This window comes from Hippocampus zosterae, chromosome 7 (assembly GCF_025434085.1).
Source record: "Hippocampus zosterae strain Florida chromosome 7, ASM2543408v3, whole genome shotgun sequence".
NCBI classification, from domain to species: Eukaryota; Metazoa; Chordata; class Actinopteri; order Syngnathiformes; family Syngnathidae; genus Hippocampus; species Hippocampus zosterae.
This window is the reverse complement of record NC_067457.1, coordinates 12595172-12609539: the sequence shown is the minus strand read 5'-3', so window position 1 is coordinate 12609539 and position 14368 is coordinate 12595172. Positions and strand designations below refer to the sequence as shown.

General features: G+C 43.6%; 1 protein-coding gene across 3 annotated transcripts in view; it reads left to right on the top strand.

The window, feature by feature from the left end:
* The first annotated feature begins 985 nt into the window (after positions 1 to 985).
* The window catches only part of LOC127604226 (carbonic anhydrase-related protein 10), a 60694-nt gene continuing 47311 nt past the window's right edge, over positions 986 to 14368 (top strand). For 2 of the 3 annotated variants that reach the window (XM_052071252.1, XM_052071251.1), the window contains exons 1-2: positions 986 to 1501; positions 13862 to 13936. In XM_052071252.1, coding sequence (XP_051927212.1) covers positions 1441 to 1501; positions 13862 to 13936 — 136 coding nt within the window. In that variant the 5' untranslated portion in view covers positions 986 to 1440. The remainder of the gene's footprint in view (positions 1502 to 13861; positions 13937 to 14368) is intronic. The other variant, XM_052071250.1, reaches the window with a different exon arrangement.

Below are 14368 nucleotides of genomic sequence, written 5' to 3'. Positions count from 1 at the left end.
AGAACCCTCAAGCTTCCTGGCCTCTGGTAGAGGACCCGAGCTGAATGAGGGACGGACACCACCCGATGGGTGAGATGAGGATTTTATATATATATATATATATATATATATATATATATATATATATGTTTTTTTTTCTTTTACTTTTCTGCCTGCTCCACACTCCTGTCCGGTCGTTGGCGGTAATGCACCATAAATTTGTTTACCAAATGCCAAATATATTTTACACGATCAAGAACAAAACATGTTGTGGGTTTGTTAGATGAAGATTACACTGTTCTGGACCTGTGCCTGTTAATTTTTTTTGCTTTGCTTACACTCATGAAACGTAATAGATATTTTTCACAAGTCTGGAAGTTTTTTTTTTTTTTTTTAAACATCTTTTGACAAAAAGGTAAATCTTTTGCTCCTTTGGGCATTGAGATCATATTTTGAATGAAACACCAGCGACTGATGAAATGTTATTTTCACAAGCTAATGTTTGGTTTACAGCATGCATATGTCCATCTTATTTTCATTTTGTTGACCTGCAATGATTTGAGATCTACAGCAGAAATCACTATTGAGTGACCACCAGTGTTAACAAGGTTTGTGTCAATACACTCGTTGAGGTATCATCAACCCATCACGATTTGTATCTCCTTCTGCGTCGAACGTGTAATTAGAGTGATGAGACGCACCCATTGTAAACTCGTTCTCACCGAGCTCAGGCTCGTTCTCGTCGTTTTGTATCTCTGCTTGCGCACATATCCGTTGCATCACGTTACACTGCATCCTGCTGTTTTGTCATGCATATTGGGTGACGGCGCCATCGATGTTGCTGTCTGTTATTCAACTTGCCCTTCTAAGGTCGTCAGAAAATTCCCAAGATACATCCGTGAACACATTTATTCAAATTAATTTTCCCACTTAGTTGCGATGGACGTCGTGTTGTCCATCTCTCGGTGCCACTCAAATGTACGTGAAAAAAGCTTTTATTTTGACAGCGCCAATAGGAAGTGAATGGGTCGCCTATCTATACTTGACGTTGGTGATTTGCTACAGGGAAGACTCATGAGAGACAAATATTGCCATTAAGATAGACTTTTGAGACCTCTCCAAATAACCCGATCCTCCCACCGTTGAGTTTTTTTCTGCCTTCACATCTTTTACCGAATAGGGTGACAAACACAACACGGCCGTGTTCAATTGGCAGCAGCTGGATGGATGTGCTGAGGAAACCATTAACAGTGGATCCTTGTTTTGTTTTTGTTTTTTTGCTTGGAATTTCCTCCTCGCTTTGGTGATTATTTAATCCCGACAATGCGTCAGGTTTATCACGGCTTTTGATGACCCACTTCATATGATGCGGAATATATTGTATGGGATTTACAGCACGATTCAGCGTCGGGGGAAAGAACGTCTGTGATCTTTCTAGTAAACGTGTAATGAAGATAAAAGATGGACATATTCGGGGGATTATTAATTATTTTCCCTGCCAGTTTTATTGCCTGCATAACAGGTGAGTCATTAATGTGTTTGTGGCTCTTGTGCTCCTGATCTTCATCATGAAATGAACACCCTTCACTTAAAAAAAAGATGGACTATAATTATGAGTGAGGGGGGTGTTATTTATCGAAATATCAAAATATCTGCATAGCAATACACATAATAAATAACGGAGGGTAATATCCCATGTGTATTAAACAAGGTCTGTCCATCAATTGTGAAGAATTTCCTGCAATGTCTGCCTGTGTGCATTGGGACTGGCCTGACCGCAGTTCAAATCTGTTGGCGCTAAACCTCAGCCTGAGCTCAGATGATAATGGGGACGAGGGTGTTGTAATATATCCCCACCCCCACCCTATCAGTCGCCCCCATTTTCGCCGGTGTTGGCAGGGTAGTACTACGCAGCAGTAGTATTGTGTCCGGATCAGCAAATGGGATAAAAAAACAAAACGGATATCTAGCTATATTAACAGAGGAATAACTACACACAGCCTGTCTTGTCTGACAGTGTGGATTAGATGTGAGAGAACTTAAAATATATTAAGCAACCAAGAATCAACGTACCCTGCTTTTGTCATGTTCCTGTTCTTGGACTTGCCAGCAGGTGGCGGACTGAGCGGACTTGCTGGTTGCACGCCTGCTGCCAATCTTGCAATTTAGGAACTCTCTAAAGACCCACAAACTGTCAGCTGATTGTCAGAGTATTGTTTTGCCTTGCTGCTTTCCTTGCTCATAGACCTTTCTATGGACCTCGTCGTTTTTGCTAATGATCTGTCAAATGCCATTGGTTTAGTAAGTATGGTTTTTGTTTTTGACAAACACCTCATGAGGCATGTCAACACACTGTGTTGATACTGTGTCGCTGACCACTGCCACCTGCTGGACCTTCAAAATCCATGCAGCCAACCCACTTGACAGACTGAACTGACTGATTTGATGATGAAGTGTATACAAAATAATTCACATCCATGCATTCATATTGTATCATTCAATGTTTGTTTATTGTTTATTGAACATATAACATATACTATACAGAAATACACTGGCAAAAAGTGAAGTTAGATATGAAAAAGAAAATAGTCATCATCACAATTACTGTATATGTTCAAAGGAGTAGTAAGAAGTAAAAAACTTATCTAGTCCTACCCCTTGTTATATAATATATGAATTTATCATTTTACAATACAGAAATGAAAAGGAAAAAGCCTACATATCAACAATGCTTTTACCCTTATGAGTGCTGTATTTTATTTATTTTTACAACTTTCGGTTTGTATATACATACTCATTCGAGCACATTTATGATGATTTTCTCAAATATTTTCTCATATTCGTAATGGTTACAGCATTTCATTAATACAATTCATAAGTTTATCAATGTAATTCTGATGTATCACTATATTTTATAAATGTATCCATTTTTATCAGCTTATTTCTGATTTGTGTAGTTTTCTTGTACTACTCTCTTGAATTTGTTTTTTAACTCTGCAAGCGAGTTACTGTGTTTCAATAATGTGAAAATCATGTGAATGAGGATGCTTGTGGGCTTTGTCTTCACACAGTTTTAGTAGTTTTAGAAAAATAAGATGCTCAGTGTTTTAAATTTCAGTCTGTTGCGTTTTTTACTTGCAATTTCCCCTGCTGTGGAGAGCACACACTCACAAGGGACAGATGAGGCCGGCGTACAAAGGAACTCCTTTGCGAGGTGGGAGAGGTTTGGGAAAGAAGTGTGTTGGTCCTTCCAGTACAACAGCGAGTCTTGGTCACGTGCAATATTCCCCTGTGCCAGGTATCGCTGGACCTTAGATATTGGATCTGCTGTTGCACCTCTTCCCAGTCTCCTCACCTCATCATCCAGATGCTGCCACAGGCCACCTGAAAAACAAAACCCAACGAATTGGCATTTAGAACAGTTTCCAATATCAAACTAGTATGATGATCCGGGCTGGGCCTCGATTGTGCGCCCAATGACACGCATGCATTAACGGGGTAGGACTAGATACGTTTTTTACTTCATCCTACTCCCTTGAACATAATAACTGTGTTGAATGAAGACTGATTTCTTTCTTTTTACTTTTTTATCTACCTTATTTTCTGTCAAATTATTACTGTATATGTTTTATGTTCAATAAACAAACAAACAAACACTCAGACCGCAGTCTGGATATGGCCTCCGTGCACCTGGAGGAACTGCGGAATCCAAGTGATTTGTCTCTGGGGTCAAGAAGTGTTGCTAAGGTTAACACACTCAGACTCCAAACTGGAAGCAGTGTCTGTGACTAAAACACAGGTGTTTTTTCACTGATTGGCAATCACAATTAATCATCAACATAGCAACCGTGAAAAGATAAGAGAATGGCTGTATTCCTGGCGTAATCCTGGGTGTATCGGGAACTTCATGCTAATGCTTTGCCCGATAATGCCTCAGCATGATGGAGGTGCTTTTGTTGGTATATAATAATTCAACCTGGCAAATTCGACATTTCACCTGCAATAAAATGTGAATAGTAACTAAGAGTTACCTTGAAATGAATTATAATTATAATGGTACAACACATGTCAATAATCTGAGAGGCACTTGGTGAGAGAAGGAGATTTGACATACCCTATTATCCAGGAGATCAAAATGGTCCCACACGGTGGATAATTTGCGTTTCTGGTCCATAATAGGCAAGGCACAAAGTTCATGCCACGAACTTCGACAAGCGAGCAAGGGTGATGTCTGGCTTGTTTCGGCAGGCGGCATCGTGTCGCCAGACACACTTCCTTATAAACACTGTGTGGCGGGCTTTTGCTGCGTCGACGCCCCCTGGACTGAGTCGACGCCCCCTGCACTGAGTGACGCAGCCTGGACTATGTCAAGCAGCCTGGACTGTTTCGACTGCGTCGACGCAATCTGGACTCAGTCCAGACTGTGTTGATGCAGTTCACGTGTCAGTCACGTGATGTAATGAAGCTGTCACGTTCTGCCCGAAGCGATAACTATCGCTCCGTGCAGAACAATGAAATAAAGGGTTGGATCCCCGGAGAACAGACAACGAAAAAATCTTGTCAAAGAAAAAGAGTGTCTTTAATGACAAAAAACAGAAAGAGCCCGACAGGGAAAAACGGTAACACAAAACGCTGGTCAAATAAGGACCAGGAATAACAAAGAAGGATACTACAACTGAAAACGCTCGCGGAAAACAAAACGACGCGAGGAGGGCCTGAATTGGCGGAAATACGAGTAATACAAAATCTAGGAGCTAAACGCGAATAACAAGAGTAACGGCCGTAAGGCAAAAAGGCAACTGGTCAAATGACAAAATAGCGAGATCGAGCGCGAGAGCAATATGGCACGGCGTGGAATTCTCCGGCAGTGAGTAAACTGCCGGAGTCTCCTAATAAAGGAAGCATAATCATCCCGAAATGAACAACAGGTGTGCAGTCGGCGGAGAGAAAGCCCGCCCCCTGCAGGCAGGCACGGAACGTGACAGAAGCAGCACACGCACCGACGCATGGATTGCTCTGTGAGCCCGACACATGTGTCGACGCATCAGTGTCGCTGGACCCATCACTAGTTCTTTTGAATTGGCTTTTGCGTCCGTGTATTTGATACTTTGTTTTTCGTTTGTAGTCTCGGGTTTGTTTTCCTTCCTTGCTTTTTGTGCAAGTGCTTTTAGTTCTCGTTTAGTTTTTGTGCTCCCTGGTCCTTGTTTTGACCAGAGCTTTATGTTACTATTTTTGTCGGTGCGATTTTTGTACACATTTTTGTTATGGAGTCCTTGTCTGGAGTCGACAATATTTGGGATCCAAAACATTATTCGGTTCAACTGAAACGTAACAGGTTCACACCCCCACTTGCTCTCACATTATCTTGACCACACAAAACACATTTGGAAACCCTTGTTGTTCTTTTAGACAGTGTGCCAATGTAGAAACGCATTATTTCCCAAATTTGAACTTGGCAAATATATTCAACTTAACCCGTATTGCGAGTTTTGCTATTGGACAGTCCTCCAAAATAATTTTCCCATCATTAATACGTGGACCTAATAAAGTGATACTTCAGGTCAGTATGTTTGCACCTTTGACTTTTTACTATTTTTTTGTTTTTGCGTCAGTGCCTTGATTGTCTTCAAGGCTGTTGAACCTTTTAAGTACCGGTAGTTGTTCAACATATCATTTGTCACTTCATTCCAAATCAACACCTTAGTGGTGTTTCGCGTTCATCTTGAATTTTGCTGTCATTTCCTATTTGCCCATCAATAGTTTTTCATTGCTTACAGCGATTTTCAAGGCAGGATCATTTTTTCACCACTGCTCGCTTCTGTAGAAACACAACCATCAGCTGGGTTTTACACAAAATTTGTTTTTGTTAAACATTCATGAATAATTTTGTTCCTATTTCTGCTGGACTGTTTCACTCCGTAAAGTGACGACTGTGACTTCCACGCCATTCATCCTCATGTGCTGGATTTTACTTCACAACCCTCTGTCTTCGATGTGTAGGGTGAAAATGTCTCATCATCATCTTCAGTTCCGCCCTTTGCAACATAATGTGCTTTGTATTCGTCACATCCTTCAGTATCGCTTCGAAGGCCATACAGTGAACCCTCATTTTATCGCGGCTGTTGCATTCCAAAAACCACAACATGAGAAATCTGTGAAATAGTCAGCTTTTATTTTTATTTTACAAATGTTAAATAAAATACATCAATAAATACAAATATAAATGTTGGTGGCCTGGGGTCGACACTTTAGCACATCCGCCTCACAGTGCAGAGGTGCAGCGTTCGATACTGGCCCCGGCCTTCCTGTGTGGAGTTTGCATGTTCTCCCCGTGCCTGCGTGGGTTTTCTCTGGGTACTCTAGTCTCCTCCCACATTCCATAAAAATGCATGGCAGGTTAATGGAACACTCTAAATTGTTCTTTATTTTCAGGAGGGACAGTTGACCAGTTTTGAGCAGCCTACGTGTAGCACTGCTCTCCAAGTTGTCCGGCCTGCAGTGACTTCCTCATTCCTCTTATAAAGGGAGTTCACTTGAGCTTCAGGCCAATCAGGTCCAAGCAACAATTGGCCACTCCCAGTTGGTTGCAATTACCTCATCTGAAATAATTAGCATTCTACAAAGTCCATTAAGTACAACAGTTTTGGATGGAAATAAATGTGCACTTTTCTTCCATCCAAAATCCACAAACACCCCCAGAATTTTTAATATGTCTTTCGTCATCATGACACTTGGGAAACTACCTACGTACATGTCCCTGATCAAGTCAGCACTCCGGTCTCGACCCTTTGCCCATATTTGGCCACCTGATGACGCCCACCCCACTCTATGATGGAACAAGTCCAGAAACGTTCCGAATTATGTAATTATTATGGTCCCGCCCCTTTACCATATTTGTACAGCAAATGCCGGAACACTTTACCCCACTCTATGACCAAACCCCTCACCCCTTGACCATATTTGGACTTCCAATGACGAAGTACTTGCGGTTGTAATACGACAATACCCCACCCTCATTAGTACAAATCTGGGCATGTTCCGTCGGAACAAGACCCACCCCATTCTACGGGTTACGCACATGAGCTCGGTACAGGGTAGTATTGCAGGAGTAAAAAAAAGTATATTTCTCATTTCAGTTCTTCAAAAAATGCGTCTTTATGTCCAAAGCAGATGTGTGCGTACTTGCTTTAACTGATAAGCGTGTATGCAATCCTCCTTAAGCCGTGTGCACACTGTGTTTAACTAATAAGGAATTTTCAAAGTTTTCCATATTGCGCAAGGACGTTTGCTTTCAGCCTGTTTCATTTGAGGTCCATTTCTTATAATAATAATAATAATAATACATTTTATTTATAAGCGCCTTTCAAGACACCCAAGGACACTTTACAATAAAAAATGTGCACTTATACTGTATTTAATAAACGGTTTCAGGCTTTTCTGACAACTTTTCAGCTGGATTCGTTCAATGTGCTCAGTGCTGTACGTTAAAATGTAAAAAAAGACACTTTCAGTCGTCATTAGTTTTGGATTTATTTTTTTTTGGAGCATTTCCAGGGGATTTAGTCTGGACTTTCTTCTTTATGGTGAAAGAAATATTAAACACAAATTCTGATGCCTCACTCCCGTCATATAGTATTTCATAAACTCAAGATGTTTTTTGATGTCGGAGTTTGGTTCGTATTGCCAGCAGTAAGTCGGATTTGTTTCCAGTGAGGGTTGGACTCTGCCAAAGCTACGCTTTGTCATCAGTTCTGTCCATCCATCCATCCATCCATCCATCCATCATCTACCGCTTATCCGGGGCCGGGTCGCGGGGGCAACAGCTTTAGCAGGGAAGCCCAGACTTCCCTCTCCCTAGCTACTTCTTCCAGCTCTTCCCGGGGGATCCCGAGTCGTTCCCAGGCAAGCTGGTTGACATAGTCTCTCCAGCGTGTCCTGGGTCTTCCTCGGGGGAATGACCGGAACACCTCACCGGGGAGGCGCTCAGGAGGCATCCGAATCAGATGCCCAAGCCACCTCATCTGGCTCCTCTCGATGTGTAGGAGAAGCGGCTCGATTCTGAGCCCCTCCCGGATGACTGAGCTTCTCACCTTATCTCTAAGGGAGAGCCCGGACACCCTGCGGAGAAAACTCATTTCAGCCGCTTGTATCCGGGATCTCGTTCTTTCGGTCACGACCCATAGCTCGTGATCATAGGTGAGGGTTGGGACGTAGATCGACCGGTAAATTGAGAGCTTCGCCCTTTGGCTCAGCTCCTTCTTCACCACGACAGACCGATACAACGTCCGCATCACAGCAGACGCTGCACCGATCCGCCTGTCGATCTCCCGCTCCCTCCTACCCCCACTCGTGAACAAGACCCCAAGATACTTGAACTCCTCCACTTGGGGTAGGATCTCCCCCCCGACCCGGAGGGTGCACTCCACCCTTTTCCGACTGAGGACCATGGTTTCAGATTTGGAGGTGCTGATTTTCATCCCAACCGCTTCACACTCGGCTGCGAAATGCTCCAGTGAGAGTTGGAGAGCCCCGTTTGAAGGAGCCAACAGCACCACATCATCTGCAAAAAGCAGGGATGTAATACTGAGGCCCCCAAAACGGACCCCCTCAACGCTTCGGCTGCGCCTAGAAATTCTGTCCATAAAGGTGATGAACAGAATCGGCGACAAAGGGCAGCCTTGGCGGAGTCCTACCCCCACTGGAAACGATTCCGACTTACTGCCGACAATGCGAACCAAACTCTGACATCGGTGGTATAGTGACCGAACAGCCCGTATCAGGGGGTTCGGTACCCCATACCCACGAAGCACCCCCCACAGAACTCCCCGAGGGACATGGTCAAACGCCTTCTCCAAGTCCACAAAACACATGTAGACTGGTTGGGCGAATTCCCACATACCCTCAAGGACCCTGCTAAGGGTGTAGAGCTGGTCCACTGTTCCACGGCCGGGACGAAAACCACACTGCTCCTCCTCAATCTGAGGCACGACTTCCTGACGGACCCTCCTCTCCAGCACCCCTGAATAGACCTTACCAGGGAGGCTGAGGAGTGTGATCCCTCTGTAGTTGGATCATCAGTTCTGTTCATAATATAAATGCGCAGGATTTCGAAATGCATTTCAGGCGTTGAGGGCGTCCGCTGTCGTGCACTCAGTGTTGCACCTCTGCTTTTTCAGAATCAGAAGAATCAGAATCATCTTTATTGGCCAAGTATGTAGAACACACAAGGAATTTGTCTCCGGTATAACACGTTGCACTAGTATCATCGTAAACAACAAAATCATTGAACCATTTTAGACTAACCAGTAGTTTAGTAGTACCATTTTGTAATACAAGAAGAGTGACTACGTCAATGACTGTTTAAGGAGTTAATGGCTAGAGGGAAGAAGCTGTTTAAGTGTCTACTGGATTTGGTGCGCATGGATCTGCAGCGTCTGCCTGAGGGGAGTGGCTGGAAAAGGTGGTGGGCAGGGTGCGGGGGATCCAGGAGGATTTTCCGTGCCCTTGTCTTGATTCTTGCAGTGTGCAAGTCCTCAAGAGTGGGTAGGGCAGTGCCAACGATTTTCTCCGCCGTCCTAACTGTCCGTTGAAGTCGGATTTTGTCCTTTTTTGTGGCGGCCCAAACCAAACCGTGATGGAAGAACACAGGATTGATTCAATGACTGCCGCGTAGAACTGTCGTAGCACCTCCTGTGGCAGGCCATGCTTCCTCAGCAGCCTCAGGAAGTACATCTGCTGCCGGGCCCTTTTCAGGATGGAGATGGTGTTGACTTCCCACTTCATGTCCTGGGAGCGTATTGATGATGTTGTTGCTCCCAGTCTCACCTGTTGTGTCCGTCCCGTCAGGAAGCTGAGGATCCACTGGCAGATCGTAGGGGACACACCGCGGTGGAGAAGTTTGGGGGTGAGGAGTTCCGGGATGATGGTGTTGAACGCAGAGCTGAAATCCACAAACAGAATCCTTGCATAGGTCCCTGTGCTGTCGAGGTGCTCGAGGATGTAGTGCAGACCTATGTTGACTGCGTCTTCCACAGACCTGTTTGCCCGGCAGGCAAACTGGAGAGGGTCCAGCAGGGGTCCAGTGACGTTCTTTAGGTGGTTCAGCACAAGGCGTTCAAAGGACTTCATGACCACAGACATCAGGGCGACAGGCCTATAGTCGTTCAGTTCCAATGTTGCCGATTTCTTGGGAAATGGGATGATTATAGACTGTTTGAAGCAGGATGGGACCTCACACAGCTCCAGGGATCTGTTGAAGATTTGTGTGAAGACCGGAGCCAGTTGGTTTTGGAGATGATGTGCTACTAATGGTTTTTTGAAGCCGTGATCAGCACCTCCAAATCTGAAACCATGGTCCTCAGTAGGAAAAGTGTAGTGTACCCCCTCCAGATCGGGTAGAATTATCTTGGGGTCTTGCTCGCGAGTGAGGGTAGGATGCAGTGTGAGATCGACAGGCCGTTCGGTGCAGCGTCTGCTGTGATGCAGGCTCTGTATCGGTCTGTTGTGGTGAAGATTTACTGGTCATTTTACGGCCCCAGAAAGTTTTAACAAAGCAGCCCCAGTTGTACTTTAGATTGAGGCAAAGTTTGAGGGATATTTAACAGCCTAAAAATATTTCTTGCCAAATCTAACAGGAAGGCCGCAGTTTTAAATGTTCTTTTATATTTTTCCCCATTTTTTGCCTTTAAGAGAGTTTGCATTTTAAAGAAATCCTCCTTGAGACCTGTCTTTAAACTGTGGATATTTCATTTCAAGATAATCTGCATGAAAAGTCTAAGCAAAGCTTTTTATTTCACAGAATGTTGTTACCATGGTGATGTACTGTTTAGAAAAAGGCTCAATGGCACCCTTTATATCGACGGTATTTTACCCAGTTCTGTTTTACCTATGTCTCAGAGAATTGGCAGGCATAATGAAAAGTCTGTGTCCTGCAAAATAAAAAAAATGTCTGGAAGCCATACCCTGAACCTAACGGTAAAATCAGTTATTGATTCCCTTTCAAAATGTGTCATCTTTTGAAGGGTTTACCTGAAGTGTTACTGTTCATCAATGCTGCTGCCATTGCGACGCACTTGTTTGACAAGAAAACTGTTGTTTTGGAAGATCTAAAAATGCCCCCCAAAACTCACCAGATATTTTCTTTGAAAGTATTCAAAAATGTAGCGTTTCTTCGCTAGCGGTGAATCCTGGACAAGTCATTTGGTTTGCAAGCTATGCTCATGAATCGATCATATATGCACATATTGTCTATGAGGGATTATTTCCCATGGGTTTGTGTCTGGTGCCAACCAAACTTAAGCAGGAGAAAAAGCCTACAGTAAATATAAGAATAAAATTAATTTCGTACTTTTAACCCTTGTTCACAAAAGACTGTCAAACGGCTTCACAGGCAATGATTGGCAACAGGTAAGGATCCAAACATGCGTGAAAACCTACGTAACTTCCACACACATCAGGACTGACCACAAAAAATGTTAGAGGTTTATTGTGTTATTAAAAATAATCATAATAAATGCCAACGGGCCTGTATTTCAATGTGCCAGTACCCCAATGTGGCCTGGGCTGCGAGGGCCTTTCAGATTGTCAAGAAAACAGAATTTTAACAGAATTTTGAACATCACCAATTACAACAACCTGAATATTATGAATAACAATGAATTGCCACTGTTGGGCATCTCCCAAATCCCTACTTTTCAAGTACGCAAAATAAATAATTTGTTAAAATGTCAATGATTGCAATGTAAAATAACTGGTTATGTCGTCATCCTCCCTAAAGTGTAAGAGTCATGAGTGATGCAAAAAATAAATTATAAAATTTTAAAAAGGAGTGTATCGACAGTGTAATAAATGGAAATAGTCTGCATGCAAACGTACCTTTGTGGCTGACCAGTTCTTTCTGCACTAAAGCATTGCACTGATCCATGTTTAACAAAATATTGTCAATGTTTTATGTTGTGTTTTCTGTGGTATCATTATTTTATGTTAAGTGTAATGCGCTTTATTAGAGCTGTTGTGAAAGCGCTATATAAATAAAGATGTATTTCTTCTTTTTTTTTTAATGTCCTGTTTTGCATTATTTCCTTCACCCCAAAAGAAGAAATGCTTACGGCCACATCTCCGGTCAGCTGCCTTGACAATGGAGACATGGAATATGGCCCCCTCAGACTCAACGTCCCCCACCTTCCCTGTGCCTTTGAAAAAGTTCTGCTGGAGGTGGGAGTGGAAACTCCTAATATGAGACTCTGCTAGACCCTCATAATACATTTGGGTCTGTTAGGTCAGACCGGCATCTCCCCCTACCATTAGAGTCAACACACCACCTGTTGAAAGCTCCGCCTCTCTTTTTACACGAGTGTTTAAGATACAAGTTCAATGACACAACCATAAATTCAAGCATCAAACTGCAGTCTAAGGTAGGGTCGTATGGGGAAGCACCAAGGAGACCCAGGCTGTTACTGATGTATGACAGAGTTCAGTGGTGGATCATCTACTGACTTTAGCAACAGTCAGCTTTGTGTCAACAGACATTGGGAGTTGCAATCTTCCTCATTATTTGTGGTGGTGTAGAATTGTTCATTCGGCAGTATGACTGTCAGTCCATCTGGGCAGCAAAAAATGGAGGTGTCGGCTTTGACAAGTAAGTCGTGGTCCAGCATGTTAAGGTTCATGACAGTCTTTCGGTGAGGAGAGGAGTCAGAGCTTGTTGATCATACTCTGATTGTTCAACAGGCAGATGCAGACGGTGCGGGCATTCCAGTGTCCAATGGTTTACGTCACCACAAATGAAACAGCCAGCTTGGTTCCAAAGACCTCCCCTTCCACGCCCACCTCCCCCCACAGCCATGCTGTCTTTGCCTCGCCTTGTGGGCCTGGAGCTTAGGTGGAGGTGGGGTTAGCCATGGTGGAGCCTGTTTAGAGACACTGATTCACATTTGATTAGATTTACCCATTTTCTCCCCTTTTTAAAACTCATTCAGTACCAGGCAATTCTGGACCAAGTCTGAAAAGACGTTTAAAAATGTCTTTGGGAGTGAATGAGTTAAATTTTGCATGTATTACTGGAGACCCTTGGCCTCTTGTAAGTGCAGTAAGTCGTTCTGTTGCTTTAATGTTTTCTCAGTCACTTTCTTGGCTTTGATTCAGGATTGCTGCACATAGAATAAGAAATGAGTTTGCCAGTTCGCGTCGGTGGACAAGAGGACAAGAGGGCTACCCTCTTGTCCACTGGGGTGAACCCCAATGTACAGGCACCAAGCTGGGGGACAAAAAGCATGCCCACACCTGATCAACGCTTCTCTCCGTGGACAACCACTGAGGGGAGATGACTGGTACCAGAGCCCAAGCTATGCGTCGAAGTGAGCTCGACTTTGTCTTGTTGGAACTCCTCAATCTCACATACCCAGCTCATCTGTGTCAGGACAAGGAAAAACACCTTCATTATTATGACTCAACCTAGGGGTCTTTTGAGTCTGGTCCCTCACTAATGGATCTATTTGCCATGGGATACCCTGCCAAAAACCCCAGACATCCTAGCTCCCAAGATCATTGGGAGACACAAAAACCCCACCACCATGATACGGTGATGGCTCGTGGGGGAGGGGGGTGGGGTTTTTGTTGTCCACAACAAATTGATAACACTGTAAATGCAAGCTGATATCATTTTCCTGATCAAAAAATACATTGTTTTTCCATGAAAATGGGCCATCTAGGCCGGATGATCCCTTTTAAATGCTGAAATATCTGAAATAAAAAGATAAATGACTTTGCTCAATAACTCCACATTAGCTTGACAGCACTAACTAGCTCGTCAATATGGCTTCGTATTAGTCGATTTTGTGCAAGACTGTGCTCTCTAATTTTTGTGTTTGTTCTCATCTTACAGCCCAGCACAATCCACTAAAAGTTCATGAAGGCTGGTGGGCATATAAGGAGGTGGTACAGGGAAGCTTTGTTCCAGGTAAGATTCAAATAAGTAAAACATACTCATTCATTCGTCCATTTTGTAACTGCTTACTCCGGGGCCACCCGTGAGCTAAACCACAACGGACTTTGGGCGAGAGGTGTCTTGCACCTTAGACTGAGTGCCAGTCAATCACAGGGCACAAATAAATAAGTACCGTATTTTCACGACTATTCGACGCATCGTACTAATGGCCGCAGTCTCATTAATGCGTGACATTTCTGTATTTTACACATACACAGGACGCATCGTACGAATAGCCGCAGTTTTACAGTGGTAAAACATACGCCAGCTTAAACATACGGCATGCATGCGCGCACTCTAACACGTTAGCTTGAAGCATACGGTAGCATGCCAAAACATACAAATAAGATAAAAACACGTTTTTAAAAAGGCAACGAAAGCAGAACTGAGTTCGGGTGTATTTTA